Below are 23,711 nucleotides of genomic sequence, written 5' to 3' on the forward strand. Positions count from 1 at the left end.
TGTTGTATCATATAGTCACTGTTTGCCTCTGTAATTTTGTTCTTTTTTAATACGATGTGACATCAAGTATAATGCATGGGATACAAGCCTCAATTATTGTCAGTGTACTTAGGGATTCATACCAATTATAGTGATATTTTTTTAACAGGCTCCAGGCAAGCTACAGCTTGGAGTTCCTCAACACCGAGAAACAAAGATATTTTATTTATGGGAGGGTTTCTAATAGCATTTGAAATCCTTTACTTTAAAACTGTCCCCCCTTTATATTCAGATACGGTAATTTTGTACTTTACATGAAGACATGTATTTAATCTGTACTGTTATAATTTAATATACTTCAGAACATACTAATTATAGTGAGCTTTGTTTCCTTACAGCTTGGCTAGGTGGAAGAAATGTTTCACAGCATACTTACCCAGTAAAAATACTAGTCTCTGTTACTTTCATTGGCTCTCTGTTTAGCTTTCTTCATCATAAATCTCTCCATTCTGCCTCCCTCTCCAGTTATTTACTTTCTGTCACCTCTTAATTCTTCCTTCATTGTCTTACAGGAGTAAATTCAAGATGGTTTTACTCTTTTTGAAACTTTTTACAAATATAAGAGAAAAGCACCTCTATCTGACTTAATTTCCACTGATTTCTTTTCCCTTGTAACTCTAGAGTGACAGTTTTGGCCTCCTCAATGTTCCCTCCCCACACCTGAAGAGAGAACAGTGCTCTTTAACTTGTACTGTTTTATCTGAATGCAACCCACTTCCTCCCTCTGAGCCAATGAGTCATTTTCTCTTTTTAAAGCAAGCCTTAAAAATCTTCCATTTCTCTTTAGTTTAAAATTAATCTCTTTGTGAAGTACTTCATGTCCTGTATACAAAAGACACTCCATAGAGAAAAGATTGCTTTAAACCCTCAGGGACTATACTGCAGATGATGTGATGTGGGACATACCAAGACTTTAAAATGCTGAGTTAAATAGCAAAATAAGTACCATTTATCTTTCTTCTTTATTGTTTGCTAATGAATTCTCAGAATCTTGTTACCTAGTAGATTTTTAATAAATATTTAAACTAATGAATGGTTGGTTTTCTCCTCAATTTTTAATTTATTTTTTGGAAGGGAGAAAGATTGAACCCACATGCTTAGCACACATCCTACCACTAAGCAATACTTTCAGTTCCCTCAGTATTTTAGCTTTCCACATTAGTTATTTTCTTTAAATAAATAGAAAATACTCATAAAAGGCATTGAAAAGTGAGAGATAAATTAAAAAATGCAAACGATGCAGCAGTTTGCTAAGGTAAGCTTTTAGATGCCTGGAGAGGGCTGGAGAAACAGCTCAATGGTGAAGAGCAGTGGGTGCTCTTGCAGAGGACCCAGATTTAGTTCCCAGCACCCACATGGTGGGTCACAACCCCCTGAAACTCCAGTTCCAGGGAATCTGGTGCCTTCTTTTGGCCCTATTAGGCACAAAGCATATATGTGCTACACATACATACTTGCAGGCACTCAAACATATAAAGCAAATAAAAATGAATGAATAAATTTTTTAAATGCCTAAAGAGAAGCACATTCATTTCAGCACAACTTAGAGAATTTGCACTAATGTATCAAGTATCTGTTACTATCTATGTTTATGTCTCATTTTATATGCACCTAATAGAAGCATTGCCTTGGTTTAAAGTAAAATCGCCTTATTTTGAAACATTAGAGCAATGATTAATTTAGACAAGATTTGTTGACTGGTGCTAAAAACAAATGGTGACAACTTATTGCAAAACATGATATTACATCATCTGAGTATCACCCATAAATTACTGAATTTTCAAGAGGCGTTTTTGTGTCTTTTCTAATGAAGAACTCTCACAAACACCATATATTTATTTTGCCTAAATGGCTTGGCTTTTTGTTTGTTTTGTTTTTCCAAACAGGATATCATTATGTAGATAGAACTAGCTGACCTTGAAATTTATAGATGTACTTGGTTTCTCCTCCAGAGTGCTAGGATTAAAGGTGTGTATCATCACATCTGGTTCAAGAATGAAATGGTCAAACTTAACATCTTGGGTTTTGGTTGTTGTGGTTTTGTTTTTTGAGAAAGGACTTCACTATGTAGTTTTGCCTGGCCTGGAACTTGATATGTAGGACAGGCTTAATGAGAGAAAACACTCAGGGTCAGCTTGATGGCTCAGCAGATAAAGACACCTGCCACAAGACTGACAGTTTAATATCCAGAAATACACATGGGGAAAGTGGAAGTTGGCTTCTACAAGTTGTATGTGTGTACACATAAACAAAATGTTTAAAACATTTTTAAAATCAAATTCAAATTGAGGGATACTGAAAATAGTTGGCCTGCTGTTCAAAAATGTTATTGTCTTAAGGGGCTGGAGAGATGGTCCAGCAGCTAAGACCTGAGTTCTGTTACTGGCACCCATGTTGAGAGGCACATAAGCTACCTGTAAATTAGCTTCAGGAGATCCAACACCCTCATCTGGACTCCATAAGCACTCGTACTCACATATGTACATACCTCCACACAGACATAAACATATGCACATGATTAAAAATAAAATAAATCACTGGGTGGTTGGTGGTGGCACACACCTTTACTTTAATCCCAGCACTCAGGAGGCAGAGGCAGGTGGATCTCTGTGAGTTCAAGGCCAGGCCAGTCTACAAATCCAGTTCCACGACAGTCACAGCTGTTATGCAGAGAAACATTGTCTTAAAAAAACCAAAATCAAACAAAAACCTAAAAAACAAAATAAAAAGAAATCTTTAAAAAATTTAAACCAAGTATCAGTATCATAAAAATGCTATTTTGATTAAAGGAGATTCATTTAGTACATGTAATTAATGCATGCCCTCAGCTGAGAATCATGAACCTAAAACAACCACTTTACTACAATTATAAAGAACATTGTCAGAACAACTAGAGAAACTTGGATATTAGATAACATCATTGTTGATGTTAAACAGTGTATGTTCATTGTTCTGTGCTTATGAAGGAGAATGTTCTTGGTTTTAGAAGACATATGCTGAAGTATTAAGTGGTGAACTGTCAGTGTCTACAAATAATACTCAACAATAAGAAAAAAAAAACCAGAAAATTCTCAAATGGCTCATACACCAAAAATAGAATATATGTCAATGTATGTATATATAGACATACATGGCTGTATGTAGATAAACAAAAATTATTTCACAGATGTGCATGCCAGCATGCATGAACATTAGAGAGAGAGAGAGGAGAGGAGAGAAAGAGGGATAGAGTATGTGTATTCCAAAGATATAATAGGATACAATATCTATTGGGGAACCTAAGTGTGTGTATGCACTCATTGTGCTAATCTGCAAATTTTCTCTGGTTAAAAAGTTTTCTGAGTCAAACAGAAAAGATTTTGAAAGTCACTATGAACTCAGGGTTATTTGGCTGCTTATTCAGCCAAACATTCTGGATGGTGATAACAAACCTTCCTTTGAATTTTATGCTTTCACAATTTTATTTTAGCTCTCTTTTCTTTGCTATTCCTTCCCATCTTTCAGAGAGCCATTGTACTCTTACATGTCGGCAGATACCTCAGGAAATTCTGAATATGCTTTGTGCAACTGACGTTGTTTCTATGAGCAGTAGACTTTGTGTGTGTGTCTGTGTGTGTGTGTGTGCCTATTTTTGTTTTAATGTTTCTGGAATATAAGCTTTATCTGCCTAAGATCATTTTCTTCTTTTTAAGATTTATTTATCTATTACATACACAGTATTCTGCCCAAAGGTATGCCTGCATGACAGAAGAGGACACCAGAGCTCTTTATAGATGGTTGGGAGCCACCGTGTGGGTGCTGGAATTGAACTCAGGACCTCTGGTAGAGGAACCAGTGCTCTTTTTGTTTTGTTTTGTTTTGTTTTTGTATTTTCAAGATAAGGTTTCTATGTATTGCTTTGGAACCAGGCTGGCTTTGAATACACAGAGATCTGCCTGCCTCTGCCTCCTGAGTGCTGGGATTAAAGGCATGTGCCACTTCTGCCTGACATGAGGAACCAGTGCTCTTAGCTTCTGAGCTATCTCTCCAGGCTCCATTTTATTTTTTGAGACAAGGTTTCACTGTGTAGCCCTGGATTTCCTGAAACTCACTCCATAGATCTGGCTGTCCTCCTCTACATGCTTCTACCTCCCAAGTGCTGGGATTAATGGCATATGAGGCTACCACCATCTAGATGATCATCTTCTTTTTAAAGATTTTATGCATACAAGTGTTTTGATTGAATTTATGCATGTATGTGCATCATGTGCATATGCAGTGCTTGCATGGGTCAGAAGGTACTGGGACTGGCATTATGGATAGTTGTGAGCTACCATGTAGGTGCTGGGATTTAAACCTAGGTCTTCTGCAAGAGCAACAAGTGTTCTAAACTGACGAACCATCCATCACTCAAGCCCCTGATATCTTTTTCTTATTGTCCTTTAATACCTTTGTCTTATAGCAAAGTAGGGCCCCTAGTACTGATAAAAATTGTTAAAATACTGCTTTATGCTATAGAGAATACAAAAAAGGTTCTGAATAACAAATGAACACTATGTGCAGTTATGAGGTAACAGTGCACACACAGTGCAATAAAGTGATTTAAAATACACTGTGTGTTAGGCCTAAAAAGGCCCAGATGCAAGGCCTAGTGGAACTTCCTGAGCCTGCCTAGAGTTTGGTGACCTATCTTTTGCCTATCACTTCCTCATAGGAGTGACTCAGCAAAACTGCCTCTGCCCAGCTACTGCTAATGTGGTGAAATATTATTGGCCCTTACACCTCAGCTCATCCTAAGATCCCCACCCTCTTTTACAACACTATATAAGCACATGTTACAATAAAATAAGCACCTGCTTTAACAAGGCTCCTGACTCAGTGTGGTTCTCTCTGGTATCTAGGAGGGAGGTTTGGGTCTCCATCCCCCTCAGCCCCAGGAAGAGACCGACCAGACGGGCCTTTCCACAGCCCTATCTGAAGGAGGAACTGGCAACCCTGCCCATATCAAGGCTGATTATTATTGTTTTGGGATGAGGCTTTATGACATAGCCCAATCTGATTTTGAATTCACTATCCTCTTGCTTTCATCTCCCAAGTTCAAGGATTACAGGCATGTGTTATCACAACCAGATAAGGCTGATTATTTCTAAGTGATTTTATTCTATACCCTAACTTTTTGATAGTAATCTCTGTGCAATACAAGAGCTTACGTCATTGTTGCTCCTGGATCTGCAGTCATTTGATTGGTCACAAAAACAGCAACATTATATTCTGCATTAAAAAAATAAAATCAAGAAACTAAGAGAAGGGCAATAAAAATACAAAGTTCATTGTTTAGATTTCAGTTTAGACTGGGTGCTGGTGGTGGTGTATACCTTTAATCCCAACACTTGGGAGGCAGAGGCAAGTGGATCTCTATGAGTTCCAGGACAGCCAGGTCTACAACACACACACACCACACACACACACACACACACACACACACACACACACTGCCTTGAAAAACAAAACAAAAAGTAGATTTCAGTTTAGGAATCAGTTTTTTTTTTTTTTTTTCTCTTGAGTCAGGGTTTCTCTGTGTAGCTCTGGAGCCTATAAGCTGGCCTGAAAGTCAAAGATTTGTCTGTCTCTGTCTCCCCAGTGCTGGGATTAAAATCGAGGGCCACCACTATCCAGTTTAAAATCAACCTCAAATGGAATTTTGTTTTGTTTTGTTTCAAGACAAGGTTTCTCTATGTAACCCTGGCTGGACTAGAACTAATTATGTAGACCAGGCTGGCCTTGAATTCAGAGATACACCTGTTTCTGTCTCCAAAAAGCTAGGATTAAAGGCATGTGCCACCATGCCCAGCTTCCTATTTTTTAATTAGTAATAAAAAACACTTAAAGTCATCATTGTTATTTATATTAGAATCAATTTTAGTTTAAATAATCATTTAAACTATGAAAGTAATTGAAAATGTTATACTTCTGACAACCTTCTGATCTTCTCTGCAAACTATACTACAGCAAACATAGTCAACAGATGCTATGTGACACTGACATTTTATTTTAAAGATTTACCTTCTGAGATTTTTTGGAGTCGTGACAACATCTGGGCCAATTTTTGCTGTCGTTCAGCCAATTCCCCACGGCCACTGAAATCCACTCGAAAAAGTGCCATTATTGAGTCAATGATCTGCAGCAGGAGTAACATAAAACCAAACATTGATTTTAAAATAGAAGGAAGATGACTATTTACACAGAATAGAAAAATATGCTAAATAGCTCTTTCAGTGAACATTATTTAAAAGCCTGTACCAATAGTTTGAAAATGCCAGCCTCTTCATGAAACTTGGCTGCTACATAATCAAGTAGCTCCATCTGATGTTCACCTAATGAGAAAGACAGAAAATGTTACAGAAGCCAGAAGCAGAGGCTAAGCTCATGTATATGTTTTTGAGAGACAGGCAGAGTTCTTCTTTTCTCCCAACTATACTAAGTAAGAATTGCATATTCTGCTTGAGCATATATGGCAAATGGTACCTTAGCAAGAATGTTGCTCTGGGTGGTTTTAGTTTAGTGGTAAGCCACATGCCTAGCATGTCATTCCCAGCACAACAGGGGAAAATAACTGCTACTCTACACTTCAGAGATAACAAATAAAGAATTTGAAGACATTTGAGCATCTTGAGTACTTAACAGATGATACTTACAGACTAGTTTGCAGAAAATTTAAATAAAACAAGGAAACAGATGAAAATGTTGTATCACTAGATGATAAATTACTGTTGTCAGCCTTCCTATAACCCAAGCTTAAAATGCAACTGTCCAGGGTTCTTACTAGTATAGGCGCGAGCATAAAGTACATTGTCCAGTACTGCATCATGGTCTACGTTGAAGCGGTCAGCAATGTCACGAAGGCGATCTGGACGGCTAGTGTGCCAAATTAAGGATCCAATAAACCAATTCCAAAGAAAGTTTAGTTAGCTACAAAAGGTAGCACTGAGTGAGTAAAACGACTGAGATGTAACAGTGTGTCTGCAGAAGCATTCTGGATGCTAGTTATCACTTAAGGACTGCCAGAGCCCCTTTTCTTTTCTTTTTTCTTTTTTGTTTTTCCGGATAGGGTTTCCCTGTGGCTTTGGAGGCTGTCCTGGAACTAGCTCTTGTAGATCAGGCTGGTCTCAAACATACAGAGATCCCCTGCCTCTGCCTCTTGAGTGCTGGGACTAAAGGCATGCGCCACCACTGCCCAGTGAGCCCCTTTTCTATAAGTGCTTCAAAACACCTTAAGTAGTGGTAGGAAGTCACAGAGAATGGTAAAGCAGAAATTAAATATTAAGTTTTAAAATAAGTTTAGAAGCTAGTTGTGATGTCCTTATTTTACAAGGACACTGACAAAGAGTTTTGGCAAATAACTGGATTATGCAGCAGAATAGTTTAAGAGAAAAACCAGAAACTAAGGTTTTGTGAATCTCTTTTGTTTGTAGCTCTATAAAAATAGACCTAATCTCCAGCATTCGGGAGGCAGAGGCAGGTGGATCTCTGTGAGTTCAAGGCCAGCCTGGTCTACAGAGCTAGTTCCAGGACAGGTAGGGCTGTTACAGAGAAGCCCTGTCCTGAAAATAAATAAATAAATAAGTAAATAAATAAATAGACCTATTCTAGAACACTAATCTAATGTCACTGAGTTATAATCCAAGTCACTTCAAAATTTTCATTGGCTCAAAATGGAATAGCTTTGCATCCCACTATTAATGTGTGACAAAAAAATTATAAATTTGATGTCATGAAGGGTTAAAAATTAACCTCAAGGGTCTAAAAGGGACTGATTTGATTAGCAGGTTTTTGTCTTTGTCTTTTATATAGTTTCTAAAGAAGTTGGTAGCTTTCTGAAATTAGTAAATTCCTGTACATCCACAAAGGTGCCCTGAAAGATGCTAATAATCACCAATAAATAAACTACAGAGAGTAGTCAACACTTTATTCTATGGTCTTTAGTGACTAACAGTGTTGCAAGTGAAATGAAGAAACAAAACCAACTTCATGTCTATTGTTTCACCATTTTTTTTGCATTGCTTATAGAAAATAAACTATTGCTAGGCAGTGGTAGCACACACCTTTAATTCCAGCATTTAAGAGTCAGAGGCAGAAGCAGACAGATCTCTGTTGAGTTTGAGGCCCAGCCTGATCTACAGAGTGAATTCCAAGACAGCCAAGGCTACACAGAGAAACCCTGCATCAAAAAACCACAAATAAATAAACAAGTGAACGAATAAATAAAATAAAAATAAGCCAGGTGGTGGTGGCACACATCTTTAATCCTAGCACTCAGGAGGCAGAAGCAGGTGGATCTCTGAGTTTGATGCTAGCCTGGTCTACATGAGTTCCAGGACAACTAGAGACAGGTAGAGAAACCATGTCTCAAAAAACAAAAACAAAGCAAAACAAACCCCCAAACAAGAGTTTAGCTTACAGTGAGGTAAAGTGCAATACATCTATAAGTAATTTACTGATTACCACATGGATCTGATGACCATATTAACCCATTATCAGTGTAAAGTCCTTCATGTCTTTGACCCAAATCACTTTTCTGGTTGTGTACTCTAGAAGAGTTTTATATCAATTAAACTGTCATACTCTCTGTGACACAAAGACAGCTCTGACCCTTTCCTATTGTATATTTAAGTTGTTCAAGTCTTTTCTTCTACTTGAGGCAAAATCTTTGGATATGAAGTTTTAAAAATGATTATGATACAATTTCATCTCATGTATTTGTCTTGACATTTTGCATCAAACCATGTAGAGAAATGAATCAAGCAGTGATGTGAGCACTTGGTCAACACTGCTGTCCTCTTGGTTTTTATCATTATTGTTGGTTACTAGGATCACTACAAAAATGATACATCAAGACACAGTCTCTTTTGTAGTAATATTGCTCAACCACATTGCCCTGAGGCCTTGTTTAAATAAAAAGGTTACAAAGTATTTTCTGTATCAATGAAGATAATCTTTCCTCCTGAGTAGCCGCCTGCTCCTGGAAGTTGCGCTGTCACTAGGGAACAATTAAAAATTAATATTAACAGGAATGAATAAACTTTGCAGAAATAAACATATAAATTAACTTTAAGTTTACAGTGATTGCAGCTCTAGTAAACTTAGCAAAGAATGACCTTTGGCTTCTAAAAATTGCTGTATTTCCACCTCTGTGACTAGTAGTAAAATAAATACTCATCAGTATAATAATTATTTAATTTAACTAGGAATTTTAATACCTCTCACAATGGGAAATTGTCAAAGCCAATTCTCCCAAATAAACAATGTTACTAATTTTATTTTCATAATAATCACAAATATAATTTATGCTAAATAATTTTAGTTACCTTTCAATTACAGTAATATTTAAATAGATTTACTTCTCGTGTATACATATGTATGTGTTTACTGTAGGCATGTGTACCTGTTCCAGTGTGTGTCCACATATATGTCCTCCTTTTGTGAGACAACATCTCACATTGAATATGGAACTTATTGATTTGTGCCAGACTGGCTGGACAGCAAGGGCCAGGAATCTTCCTGCTTCAGTCTCCCCAGCACTGTGGTTACAGGTGTGTGCTGCAATGCCTAGCTTTTTACAAAAGTGATACAGATGCAAACTTAGATCCTCATAGTTATATGGCAAACACTTTTCTCAACTGAGCCATTTCCCTAGCCGAAGCATTTATTTTTCTTCCTTCCTTTTTTCTTTCTTTCCTTCCTTCCTTTTTTCTTTCCTTCCTTCCTTCCTTCCTTTTTTAAAGGTAGATTCTCACTATATAGTCAAGGATGACCTTGAATTCTGATCCACCTCTGCAGAATGAAGATTATAGGCTTGAGCTGGGGAATTGAACTCAGGGCTTCATGCATGCTAGATACAACTCTATCAACCAAGCTACATCCCCAACTCATATGCATTGTATTGTAGTAATTAACATAAAGAATTACTTCATACTAAGTCAGGTGTTGGTGGTGCATGCCTTTAGTCCCAACACTCAGGAGGCAGAGGCAGGCAGATCTCTATGAGTTCGAGGCTAGCCTGGTCTACAAAGCTAGTTTCACAATAGGCTCCAAAGCCACAGAGAAACCCTGTCTCGAAAAAACAAAACAAACAAACAAAAGAAAACAACAAAAAAAAACCCTAATTATATTTACTTATTATTTTAGGGGCACATGATGCAATGGGATATTTGTGGCAGTCAAAGGATAACTATAGGAGTCAGCTCTCTCCTATCACTCTGTGGGTTCTAGGGATCAAACTCAGTCTCTCAAGTTTGAAGGCAAATATCTTTATCCACTGGGCCCCAAATTTAATTTTATGCTTCTCTTTGGACAGAATGCAGTAAAGTATTCTAGGCCTCAATAAATTTTATGGAAAGACAAAATAATACTCTGGTTTCTCTTCAGATTGTATAAATCTTAAAAAGACAGAAAAGGGGGGCTGGAGAGATGGCTCAGAGGTTAAGAGCACTGGTTACTCTTCAGAGGTCCTGAGTTCAATTCCCAGCAACCACATGGTGGCTCACAACCATCTATCATGAGATTTTGTACCCTCTTCTGGTGTACAGGCAAACATTGTATGCATAATAAATAAATTAGTCTTTGAAAAAAAAAGACAGAAAAGGTAGATAGGAAGAATTTGATATACTGGCTTCTTCTGTCAGTTCACCACAAAGCACTTACCTTCTCTGTACTTCCAAGCAGGTGTTTATAGTACAGCAATGACAACAGTACCTCAAACACACACATTCCAAAGCCATCTGAGTAACAATGGACTGTTTACTTAACCTCTTGAGCTTTCCTTTTCTTGAACATTTGATCTGACTGCACAAGATCATGTAAAATGAAGTAGAGGTCTAGTAAGTGAACATTCTGATTATCACTGTCATGTTGTTTATGTTAGTATGTGTTCTTACCACAGAGGGTATGAGACAGCTGAGTTTTTCCAGTACGAAATTCTGTGAAATTTAGAAAAAGAAACTTTTAGAAAAGTATAGTTAGTATTTATATGTTTTCACTAAACAAACAAAGCTAACACTGCATTTGGGTTATTGCTTAGTGGTACAACACTTGGCTAAAATGCCCAAGGTCCCGAATTCCATCTCCAGTATTCTCCACAGAAGACCTCACTGCTTTCTAAGTGTCAAATCTCACTCTTAAAGGATGTCCTATCACAAAAGGATGCTCATGTATGAATACCAAAAGTGGGAGAGAAACATATTCATCTCCTCAACATAAGTACTGTTTAGGTTATAATTAATTTAAAGCAAATTTTCCATAGGTCTATTCATACAAATAAAAGTTTAAGACCTGACCACAGAAAAGACAGCCAGACTCTTTCACTATGCTGAGATCCTCCAGGAGAAACTGATGTCATCTTGAATGGTGACATCCCCATTTACCAGCAGAAGCAAATGTTTTCCATAGAAAAACTTCCCTAATCACTTAGGTACACTGAACTCTCAATTTAAAAATTTAAAAAGCTCACAAATAATATACAAGAAGATGAATTGCTAAGATTTGAGTCAACAGAAGTAATAAAAATCAAATTTATTTCTTCAAGTCAACAAAAATAGTAACAACAAAACATTTAGTTCTCTAAGAGTGCAAATATTGTACCATCAGATTCAGCATTTAAAATACCTATAAACGGATTGTTTGTAAAAATAAAGCATATAGGCCAGATATGGTGGTGCAGGCCTTTAATATTAGCACTAGGGAAGCAAAGGCAGGTAGTTCTTTGTGAATTCCAGTCAGGGCCACACAATAAGACCCTGTACACACACATGTACACACACACACACACACACACACACACACCATATTACATATGGTATAAGCTGAGAAGAAATTTATTCTCTATATTCATGGAATATGCATAATAGACCTTATTTTTGAATTACCTTTTAAGGGAATAAGAAAAAATTCAATTTCTTTCTATAGTAATCAGAGATAAGAGGAAGGAAAATGTCAATAAGAAATAAGCTAACAGTATATATTTTCACTTTACCTTGGAATGATCCTGTACTATAATAATTGATACTTTGTTAAAAATTTCTAATAGAAACTTATTTTTATTGTTTAGTTATATATTTATATATTTATTCATATATACACATATGTCATTTCATATAAAACTATTAAGATTCTACCTACCTCCAAAAGCTTCTGTAATTGCCATACTTTCAATGCCACCTCCTAGTAATTTACTGGAAACAGATATAAAGTATTGATAACAAACTATAAATACAGACATCAAGAAAGGAGATGAGTTGGGTGTGGTGATGCATGCCTTTAATTCCCAGCACTCAGGAGGCAGAGACTGAGGGGTCTCTGTGGGTTCTAGGCCTGTATGGTCTATAGAGTAAGTTCAGGACACTCTATAGGACAGCCAGGAGAGACCCTGTCTCAAAAAGATGAAATTTGCATCAATAATAATATATTATCTATCTATACAATAAGAATGAGAATTCATAGTTGAAAGAAATGACACTCACTGTTTTGATCATGGGTTCTATTGTGGATGAACAGGAAGACGAACAAATCAATTTATAAGCCCTGTTCTTACTTCTGAGCAGCAACAGTAAATGAGTTCCTAAAGATTTATGTGCATTATTCTTTTGAATTGGAATTAAAAGATTTGTTAAGCTGGGTGGTGGTAGTATACACCTTTAATCCTAGCGCTGGGTCAGCCTAGGCAGGAGGATCTCTGAGTTTGAGGGCAGCCTGGTCTACAGAGCTAATTCAAGGAAAGCCAGGGCTACACAGAGCAACTGTCTCAAAACACAAAAATAATAATAAAAGAAAAAAGTGTTTATTTTTTTTGGTGGTGCTTTCTTACACATGCTAAGAAAGCCTGAACTATACACATGCAATGGTCTTGTTACTAATCAAGTTTCTCAAACTGTGCACAGATAATGTTTCTAAAAGTTAATTGAATATTCCAAATTTTTTTTCAGGCACATTTCTCTATGTAAACCAGGCTGTCCTGGTACTCATTATGTAGACCAAGCTGGCCTCAAACTCACAGAGATCCACCTGCCTTTGACTCCTAAGGGCTGGAGTTAAAGATATGCACCACCAAGCCCAACTTTAATTTTTAATATGCTCAGGGACATATGAAAGACAGATATTAAGAGAACCTAGTGATTGTCATTGTTGGTTTATCTCACATAAAACCAAATTTTAGGCAGATCCTTTTAGAAAAGAAAATATTCAAAGACAGTATGCTGGTTGGTTTTTTATGACATCTTGAAACAAGCTAAGACATCGGGAAAGAAGAAATCTTAATAGAGAAACTGTCTCGATCATATTGGCCTATAGGCAAGTCTGGAAGGCATTTTCCTGATTAATGGTTGAGGTTGGAGGGCCCAGGCCATTGTAGGCAGTATCATTCCTAGCAGAGGGTCCTGGGTATAATGAGAAAGAAAGTTGAGCAAGCCCTGAGGAACAAGCCAGTACGAAGCATTCCTCCATAGCCTGTGCTTCAGCTCCTGCCTCCAGGTTCAGGCCTGGAGTTCCTGCCCTAATTTGTGTCAGTGTTGGAGACTGAGATTTATTCGAGTGGGGTGTGGTGCACACCATAAATCCTAGCACAAGGGAGACAGAATCAGGAGGATCTCTGTGAGTTCACTGCCAGCCTGGTCTACATAGTGAGTTCCAGGACAGGCAGAGCGACATAGACCCTATTTCAAAAAGCCAAAGGGAAAGGAGTAGGTGGAGTTGTAAAATGAAATAAACCCTTTCCTCCCCATGTTACTTTTGGTCATGGTGCTTTATGATAGCAGTAGAAACCCTAACTAAGACAGAGAGTATATACAATGTTAACAGAAGAAAACTGCCGGTTTTGACAGCATATATTTAATTAATAACAATGTTTTAATGCACTTAATGTTCTCAATTTATGAGAAGAACTAAAAAGTTATGATCTCATTCATCCATTCATTAAATGCAGTAAATATGTGTTACTGTCCTGAGACCTAAAGAAGCCCTTAAGAAGCCTTTGTAGTTTCTATTAGCATGTCTTTGGGGATACAATCACAAATCAGATAAAGCCTTAAGAGAATAGATTTATCTTTGTCTAAGTAAGACAGCAATGTAAATGCAAATTGAAGCATTTTGGAAGTTATCGAAAAACTTATTAAGGGCCATGATGACTTCAATTAGGAAAAAGTAGGGGTGGGGTGGGGGGGGGGATGCTGGGTGGTGGTGGCGCATGCCTTTAATCCCAGCACCATGGAGGCAGAGACAGGTGGATCTCAGTGAGTTGGAAGGCAGCCGGGAAGGAAGGGAGGAAGGAAGGAAGTGAGGAAGTAAGGAAGTAAGGAAGGGAGGGAGGGAGAGTGGGAGGGAGGAAGAAAGGGAGAAAGGGAGGAAAGAAAGAAGGAGAAAAAAGAGGTTGGAGAGATTGCTCAATGGTTAAGAGCACTTGCTGCTCTTATAGAAGTCTGAGTTTGATTTCTAGACACACATGGTGGCTCACAACCGTCTGTAACTCCAGTTCCAGAGGGTACAATACCTTTTTCTGGCCTCCATGGGCTAAATACTCATACACATAAGACAAAATAAGATACTGGCATGCATAATCTGAGAAGGACATTGACTACAAAATCATCTCACAAGGAGTAAACGCCCTTGGAAAATTTTATAAGTCAGATAACTATTAAAGACTTTGCATGCTCTCTTCATCTTGAGAAGACTCACCCTGAAAATGTATAGTTTTGGAAAATATCAGTCAAAATTTCTGGTATTTATGCAATGTTGAAAGCTAAAAAAAAAAAAGTAACCCTAAAGCTTATCTGTGAAAGCAGCCCAAAGTATTTATGATAATAAAATGATTTCCTGGGGCTGGAGAGGTCACTAACTACTCTTCAAAGGACCAGGGTTCAAGTCCCAGCACCCACATGGCAGCTCACAACTGTCTGTAACTCCAAGATCTGACACCAATGCACATAATAAATAAATAGATTTAAAAATTGATGTCCTTTGTAAAACGCAGGGACATTTGGAATTAGGTGCAGAAGAGTGATATTTTAAATCTAGAAATACTTAAACAGATACCAATCAAACCTACACATTACTATTTGGTGTTTGAGAACTTTCAAAATATGGGAGACTTTGGCTTTCTGATAATAATAGAATAGCTGGATAGTTGTGGCATTAGATCTGTGGTTTTGAAGTTGATAATTAAGCTTATGAACAATAGTTGAACATTTATGAATGTCTAACTCTCACTACACTTCTAAGATTATTAGACTTAAAAAAGATATGTACCTTTGAGGAGATACCTTGCTTTCTTGGGGCACTGAGGAGCACAGTGCCTTGCAATTGCTAGGTGAGTACTTGACCACTGGGCCATATCTAGCCCTTGGAAAGATTTTACTAGTTAGTAATTAGACATATAGCCAGGTATGGTGGTGCATTGTAGAGGAAGATTTTTCTCAGCTTAGTCTGGGTCCCACTGGACTGGTTTTCTTTCCACCCACAGGTCCCACAGCTGCTTAATGAAAAGACCACTCTGAGACTTAATACCTGTTATAATTGTTTAGCCAATGGCTTAGGCTTCTTACTGGCTAGTTTTCTCTTAATTACTAACCCATTTCTATTAATTTGTGTATCTCTAGGTGGTCTTGTTTTACCAGAGAATGCCTTGGTCTCTTGACTCTCTGGCTGCTACATAGCATCTCATTTTGTCTTTCTTTTCTTGCCTCTTTGTTCAGAACTCCTGCGTAGCTAAATTTTGCCTGTTCACTGGCCAAAACAGCTTTATTCATCATCCAATAAGAGAAACATATATTCACAGCATACAGAGAGACATGCCCCATCAGTGCATTGTCTGCTTCAGCATTTGGGAGGCTGAAGCAGAAAGATGACAAGTTGAAGTCATCCTGGGTAATGTCATGAGACTCAACCCCCCCAACACACACACACACACACACACACACACACACACGTGTCATCCATGAGACAGTTGGAAAATTGAGCTCTCTGGGAAGATAACTGATGACAAGGAATTACTAGTTTTAGGTATAATAGTGATGTTATAGTTTTAAGAAATGAGAAGCCAGGTGTTGGTGGTGCATGCCTTTAATCCCAGCACTCAGAAGGCAGAGGAGGCAGATCTCTGTGAGTTCCAGGCCAGCTAGTTCCAGGATAGGCCCCAAAGTAATACAGAGAAACCCTGTCTGGAAAAAAAATGAGAGTCCTGGACAGGGCAGTGGTGTTGCACACTTTTAATTCCAGCCTTCTGGAGGCAGAGGCAGGTGGATCTCTGTGTTTGAGGCCAGCTTGGTCTACAGAGTGGATTCCAGGACAAGCCAGGGCTACACAGAGAAATATCTTGTCTTGAAAAACAGAGAGAGAGAGAGAGAGAGAGAGAGTGAGAGTGAGAGAGAGAGAGAGAGAGAGAGAGAGAGAGAGAGAGAGAGAGACCTGGATTGTACACTTAGCTTAGCATTCATTTGAGTCTAATAAGTAGTTTAGACTTCATAGTCTTCATCTTCAGCCTTTGGTCCTAAACCTGCCCCTCCTGCAAGTCCTTTATTTGTGATCTATATTTTCCTGATCTTCAGAACTAAAACCTAGGCATCATTCTTGGTGTACCCTAATTATACTTCATCAGCAAACCCTGCCTTTTCTGCCATTAAAAAATAAACCACCTAGCTTTTCATAAATATATTATTACAATTATAGGCTCTTGGGAGAGAGAAGAGCTAAATTAGTAAAGGAGAAAAATATATAAATTAACTTTCTTTTTTGAGACAGGGTTTCTCTGTGTAGCGACCCTGGCTGTCCTGGAACTTGTTCTGTACTCCAGTCTGGCCTTAATCTCACAAAGATCCAGCTGCCTCTGCCTCTCAAGTGCTTGGATTAAAGGCATGCACCCCCACCCCCAGCAAAATTAATTATTATTAAAAAAATAATAAAGTTGGGCTCAGTGGCCTTGGCTGCTTGGAAGCAGGAAAGTCACTTGAGCACCTACCTATATTTAATATCACCCTGAATAATCTAATGAGACTCAGTTTAAAAAAATATATATGTATATATACATATACATACATACATATATCTATATATATATACACATACATGTGTCTCTCTGTGTGTGTGTGAAATATTTTGGGGAAAACTCCTTATAATCAAATTGGGGAAAAATGATAATACATGTCAGAAATCATAAGAGCAAATGAAAAAGGATGCTAGACCCACTCTTGCTGAAGAATGAGTCTTATAGTAATTGTTTCTCCTAAAAATATTCATTCTATCAACTGATTTCTTTATCAACAAAGATGGGAAGGAATGAAATGTAAGCTGATATTTCATGTCATACATAAATAAAGGCCAAATTAGAAATGACTTATGGGAATGAATTCCTTGGAAGAAATGTAGTTTGCCTCATGTTAACCTTGGAACAAACACTACAAGGTAAGGAGGAAGCTACTTCTACTCATGATAATGGAAATCATGACGAAATAGAGGAAATGAAAAATGAACTCCAAGTGTTGTACTTAGTTAGTGGTAATAACAATTCAGATACACACTCAAATTCCTGACTCCCAGTAGTGATATGGAAAACCATCTTCCTCTTTTCGCTGTACTCAAATGCAGTTAGGAATCCTGGTTCCTAAAGAAAGACAATAGAGAGGTTAAAAAAAAAAAACAGTGTAAGACGATTGCGATGCCAAGTGCCTCCAAGCACTCCTTGATCAGCTATCAAGCTCATCATTTCTATTAGAACATGAACAAAAACAAGCTTGGGGCTAAAAAGATGATGCAGTGGTTAAGAGCTCTTATTTCTCTTATAAAGGACCGGGGTTCAATTCCTAGCACCCACAAGGTGGCTCACAGCCATCTGTAACTCCAGTTCCAAAGGACCCAACTCCATGGACACTGCATGCGCATAGTGTACATACATAGATGGAAAACACTCATACACAGAAGATGAAAATCTTTTTAAAAAAAGGCTTTAGGATCATCTCACATTCTTATTATGTAGCCTGATATAGGGGTACCTGGAACAATTCCAGAATCCATTTTTGAGGTCTAGAATGGATAATAATAGTGTATTCTTAGAGTATAGCCATAAAGAATAAATGAAACACATTCATGGCACAAAACAGAACAGTATTTTTCTGGATGATGCAACTGATCTCATTCAATAGCATCATTCCCCCGCATCCCCAGGCCCTAGACATTTTAAGGATCCCAGAAATTGTAGTTTTCATTATTCATGAGACAATGTCTTAAATGGCAGATGCATCACTCATTTGCCGAATTAACGAACTAGAACTGATGTAGTGATGAACAGTGAAAATGGACCCAAATGTTTCTTTGTTGTTCCAGTGGTTCTTAAACTTTGAAGAACTTGGAGGAAAGAAGAGTAAGCTAGGCCTAGCTTTAGTTAAGAAAGGATGAGACTCTGGATGCAAAAAAAGTGTTTTGTTTTCCTTGAATGATGAAATTTATGGCTGTTATGTAGGCAAGAAAAGTTGAGATCAAATCCCCAGCAGCTATGTAAAAAGCTTGGTATGGCTGTTTGTGTTTGTAACCCCGCACTGGGACATGGGAGGTAGTTCCCAGGAGCTCACTGGTCAGCCAGGTGTTCTGTTAAGAGACCTTATCTCAAAAACAAGGTAGAGGGTCTGGAAAGATGGCCCAACAGTTAAGAGCACTGGCTGCTCTTCCAGAGAACCTGAGTTCAATTCCCAGTACCCAAATGGCAGCTTACAACTGCCTGAAACTCTACCTCCAGGGGATCTGAGACCATCATACAGACATGCACATAGAGAAAATACCAATATACATAAAATAAAAATAAATAATTAATTTAAAACCCAGGTGGAAAGTAATAGAGGAAGACAAAGGATGCCTCTACATGCACAAGCATAGGCACATGTACCCAAACACAATACATATATATATATATACACCATGCATGCACTTGAGATTTAGGGGTCAGATAGATAGTTCAGCCAAAAACTGTTATTACGAAAGCACAAGGATCGAAGTTCAGTTCCCAGAACTCATGTAAAAAAAACAGAAAGAAGTACACTTGTAATCTAAGCATGAAGGAGACAGACAAGGTGGATTCTTGGAGTTAACTGGCCAGTCAACCTAGCCAACTTCATGAGTTCTAGGACAGTGAGAACCACCCACCCCCCAAAAGTGAATGGTGCCCAAGGAATTATATCTGAGGTTTCCACACATGTGTACACATATGTATGCATACCTGCACATACATACAAAATAATGAGATTTAGCTTCTAAAAATAAGAAGACTATGGAGGATGATAAAATGACTCATTGGATAAAAATGCAAGCTTTGAACTTGACCTTGGTTCAATCCCAAAACCTAATTAAAGGTTAAAGGAGACAACCAACTTCACAAAATTGTTCTCTGACTTCCACATGTTGCCATTAGTGCAAGTCTCTTCACTATATTACACACACACACACACACACACACACACACACACAGAGCCTTTTTTTAAAGGAGTGTAGGAGCAACCTGGATGGTAGTAGCACATGCCTTTAACCTTAGCACTTGGAAGGCAGAGGCAGGGAGATCTCTGTGAATTTAAGGGTTTGAGGCCACCCTGCTCTACAGAGTCGTTCCAGGATATCCAGGGCTGCACAGAGAAACTCTGTATTAGAAAACCAAAACAAACAAACAAACAAACATAAAAATAAGTTGGGTGGTGGTGGCACACACCCTTAATCCCAGCACTTGTGGGGCAGAGGCAAGCAGATCTCTGTGAGTTTGAGGGTTCAAGACTAGCCAGATCAACAGTGAGTTTCAAGACAACCAGGGCTGCACAGTGAAACTGTCTCAAAAAACAGACTAACAAAAAATATGTGTAGGAACTAGAATGTAGTAGTTTGCCAAAATCTGGGTACTACTGTAGGATTTTCTTAGACACTCTGGCACTTGAGGAAGTAACCTCTGGATACATTGCCTTAGTGGATCCAGAACAGAGCAATTGAGCCAGGAACACTAATGGTCAAGACCACAATATCTCTTGTATTACCTGCCTGCTTTGACTGCCACTTCTGGTCATGAGGAACCCCCCTCAAAACACAGAGACATAGAAAGCCTTGGTTTTCTGTAGAGAAGGCTTCTTGGTGAGTACTTTTGTGTACATTCCTATTTCTAGACTCAAAATAGGGGTCCCCTGATGATTCCCAGAACTCTTCAGGAGAATTTAAGTTTAAGGCTATATGACTTTCCCTGACAGCCTGGACAGCTTTCAGTCCATGGCGCCACTGGAAGGTATAGACTATGAACTCAGTTTCCTCAGTGGACATATTCATGGTTATATCTATTTCAGCTGCACACATAGACCCATCTGATGCTAGTCTTTTTCCAATCTAGGACTGTCTTACCAACTGGCCTATTCCAGGAAAGAGTAAATTCTTTAATACTGAGCTTCAGAGCTGCTATAGGCATATATGAGAAAAAAAGACCAAACTAAGGAGGGTAAAAACAAACAAAGGCAGAGGGACTTTTAAAAGTCAGAGCAGTATAAAGAAAACTTTTGGTAAAATAATTACCTTCAATAGTATTCCAAGCATCTTTTAAAAAAAAACCAGATTTTCTTTTTAGATTTTTAATAACTTTAACTGAACTTTAACTGAATGTGTTTAACTGTGTGTGTATTAGGGGTTAATGCCGTGGTGTTTCTTTCTATCCTGTGGGTTCTAGGAATGGAACTTGGGGTCAGACTATGTTCTAAGTATATCAATGTTTACGTCAGACTTCCAGAAACTAATTGTGTGGCTTTGCGATTGAAGTGATAAGCAGGTAACATGAGGAGTATAATTTATTATGGTCTACCTACAGGAACTTAAGGTTCCTATTGTAGTTTCTAGTGTTCATGAGAAAGACTACAAAGACAACTCTATTTAATCAAAACAGCAAAAAAAAAAAAATGAACTTGGCTTACAATAAGTTTGTTGGCTGCCTCTTTAATCTTGTCCACTTTGGCTTCTGAGAGCCCTTTGACATTGCAGAGGGCTCTTCTTGTTGTCATTTGTATCCCTTTAATGGTACAGATTCCTACAGACTTCAGTTTCTTAATATCAGCCATATTCTGAAATAAAAGAATGGGCATAGCAGATTGGTAAAATCCCAACCTGGAAGGCTCCTCTACTATGTCATGAGCTTCGTGTCCATCTCCTTCCACCATGATGCTAATTTTATACAAGCAACCAGGTGGAACCCACCCACCACCTAGCCAAATGTTCTGGAAATATCAGAGTAGAACATACTCAGCAGGCTGCCAAATGTTCTGGCTGTGCCCTGATTTTCCCAAGAATGTTAGTGAGACCATGGCAGTGTAGCAAGAAATTAAAAAGTCTGTTGGTGGAAAAGCCAGCAAATTTATCACACATTCACCCCCTCAGTTCAGCTCTTCCTTCTACAGAACTTCATTACCAATGTGTTCTCTACATTTTTCAAAGTTGGATTTTTTCCTTCTGCTCCTGAAGAACACAAATAACTACATCACCAAAAGACTGGGATTTTCTCCTGCTTGTTTTCTAAAGTCAATGAAAAGAGATTAATATGAAGATTTAGGAAGACAACTTCAGCAAACTTTAACACCAATGATTGGTGCTGATATCCACAAATTTTGATAGTCTACATTTCTGCCACCATGATTTATCCTGGTCAACGGACAAACAGGATTTTCTGTAAATGAAAGCATTATCTATCTATGTTAAATTTAGAGGGACAAGGGGTGGTTGTGATTATCTAGAGACGCTCCAAATGCCTCCAGCTAAACCAGTGGTTTTTAATTTTTATTTATTTATTTTGTTTTTCGAGACAGGGTTTCTCTGTGGTTTGGGAGGCTGTCCTGGAACTAGCTCTTGTAGACCAGGATGGTCTGGAACTCACAGAGATCCACCTGCCTCTGCCTCCCCAGTGCTGGAACTAAAGGAGTGCACCACCACCACCCTGCTGAACCAGTGTTTTTTTTTTTTTTTTTTTTTTTTTTTTCAATACTGGGAATCCTCTGGTTGGGTTTGTTGCTATCCAGGGCAACACTTCTGTTAATAAGTTCCCCTTATTTATATTCTGCACAACTTTAGATTTGGCTTTATTTAAATCTCTGGCTCCTGGGGGTTGTCAGTTATCATATATTGGAATTAAACTGTTCTATAACACCAAGGTTGCTGCTAAACATCTTCAGACAGACAGATCCCCTTCACAATAAAGAATTATCCTGGGTTGGTAAGGACAAGGCTAAGAAAATGGAACAGACTGTTTAATATAGTACTGAAAAGTTACTCACAATTCCATGTTTCTGTAACAGGTCAATGTCTTGAAACAAACATTCCTAAATGAAAGAGAAAGAATGATTTTATATCTTCACATGTAAATAAATGTTTCACATTTTGGGGAGTGACTAATACTGATTCACTAGTAATTCCATAATACTTCAGGTCCATATCTCTAAACACTGAAGTAGGATTAATCACTTTCAAACAAGTTTTACATATTTAGAAAACAAACCAATATGGATGTTGAGAATTAAGCCCTGGTCCTCTGGAAGAGCATCGAGCCTAACTGCTGAGCCATCTTTCCAGCTCCCATCTGACAATTTTATTTAATACCAATCTTAATATCCTTTTCAGGACCAGTGTGCATAGGTAGTAATAAGTTGTTATTAAGCTACTTTCATTTGGTGCTGGAGATATAATCAGTGGAAGAGCATTTGCCTATCAGAAAGAAGTATTGGGTTTCATCTCTTCTTTGGCAAAAACTTTCATACTAGTTGCTAAGCAGCTAAACTTAGCACTCTTTGCCAAAGAAATTGTTACACGTTTATGTGTATGTCTTATTTCTACTTTCATTTCCTAAACAAGAAATTTGATCTTCGTGGAAAACTGAATATCAACATAACTTTCAACATTCTTATAATACCTCCTCATCTTGGACTCCTGATTCTTCCTGCATAACTTGATCCTCTTTCATGTTGAAAGGGAAATGGCAGAAAAATAATCAATCCTGGGAAAATAAGAAATATCATTTAAAGCCAGGTAGTGGTGGATGCCTTTAATCCCAGGATTCAGGAGGAAGAGGCAGGCAGATCTCTGTGAGTTTGAGGCCAGCTTGGTCTACAAAGCTAGTTCCAAGACAACCAAGGCTACACAAAGAAACTGTCTTAAAAAAAAAAAAAAAAAGAAAGAAAGAAAGAAAAATGTTATTTAAGAAGTAGCTTTCCACTGGGCAGTGGTGGCGCATGCCTTTAGTCCCAGCACTCAGGAGTCAGAGGCAGGCAGATCTCTGTGAGTTCGAGACCAGCCTGGTGTATAAGAGCTAGTTCCAGGATAGCCTCTAAAACTACAAAGAAACCCTGTCTCCAAAAAAAAAAAAAAAAAAAAAAAAAAAAAAAAAAAGTAGTTGTTTTCCAATTTTTTTTTTTATTGCTGTGATAAAACATTGACCAAAAGTAACTTGGGGAAGAAAGAGTTTACACACCCCAGTCTCAGTCTATCACTGAGGGAGCCAAAGGAGACACTCAATGCAGGAACCTGGAAGCAAGATCTGAAGCACAGGTTGTGGAAGAATGCTGCTTACTGACTTGTCCTCCATGGCTTTCTTCCTTCTTCCCTTTTTTTTTTTTTTTTTTGTTTTGTTTTGTTTTTTAGATAGGGTTTCTTTGTGTAGCACT

General features: G+C 38.0%; 1 protein-coding gene across 1 annotated transcript in view; it reads right to left on the minus strand.

The window, feature by feature from the left end:
* Nucleotides 1-23,050, minus strand: part of Dmc1 (DNA meiotic recombinase 1) — a 35,966-nt gene extending 12,916 nt beyond the window's left edge. The window contains exons 1-11 of the mRNA XM_051189388.1: nt 22,961-23,050; nt 22,329-22,373; nt 20,979-21,125; nt 17,577-17,659; nt 12,193-12,245; nt 10,953-10,994; nt 8,983-9,055; nt 6,842-6,933; nt 6,319-6,392; nt 6,082-6,196; nt 5,229-5,289 (exon numbers count right to left, since the gene is read on the minus strand). Of these exons, the coding sequence (XP_051045345.1) occupies nt 5,229-5,289; nt 6,082-6,196; nt 6,319-6,392; nt 6,842-6,933; nt 8,983-9,055; nt 10,953-10,994; nt 12,193-12,245; nt 17,577-17,659; nt 20,979-21,125; nt 22,329-22,373; nt 22,961-23,011 (836 nt within the window). The 5' untranslated portion in view covers nt 23,012-23,050. The remainder of the gene's footprint in view (nt 1-5,228; nt 5,290-6,081; nt 6,197-6,318; nt 6,393-6,841; nt 6,934-8,982; nt 9,056-10,952; nt 10,995-12,192; nt 12,246-17,576; nt 17,660-20,978; nt 21,126-22,328; nt 22,374-22,960) is intronic.
* Nucleotides 23,051-23,711: the final 661 nt, after the last annotated feature.

Source organism: Phodopus roborovskii, unplaced genomic scaffold (assembly GCF_943737965.1).
Source record: "Phodopus roborovskii unplaced genomic scaffold, PHOROB, whole genome shotgun sequence".
Taxonomy (NCBI): Eukaryota; Metazoa; Chordata; class Mammalia; order Rodentia; family Cricetidae; genus Phodopus; species Phodopus roborovskii.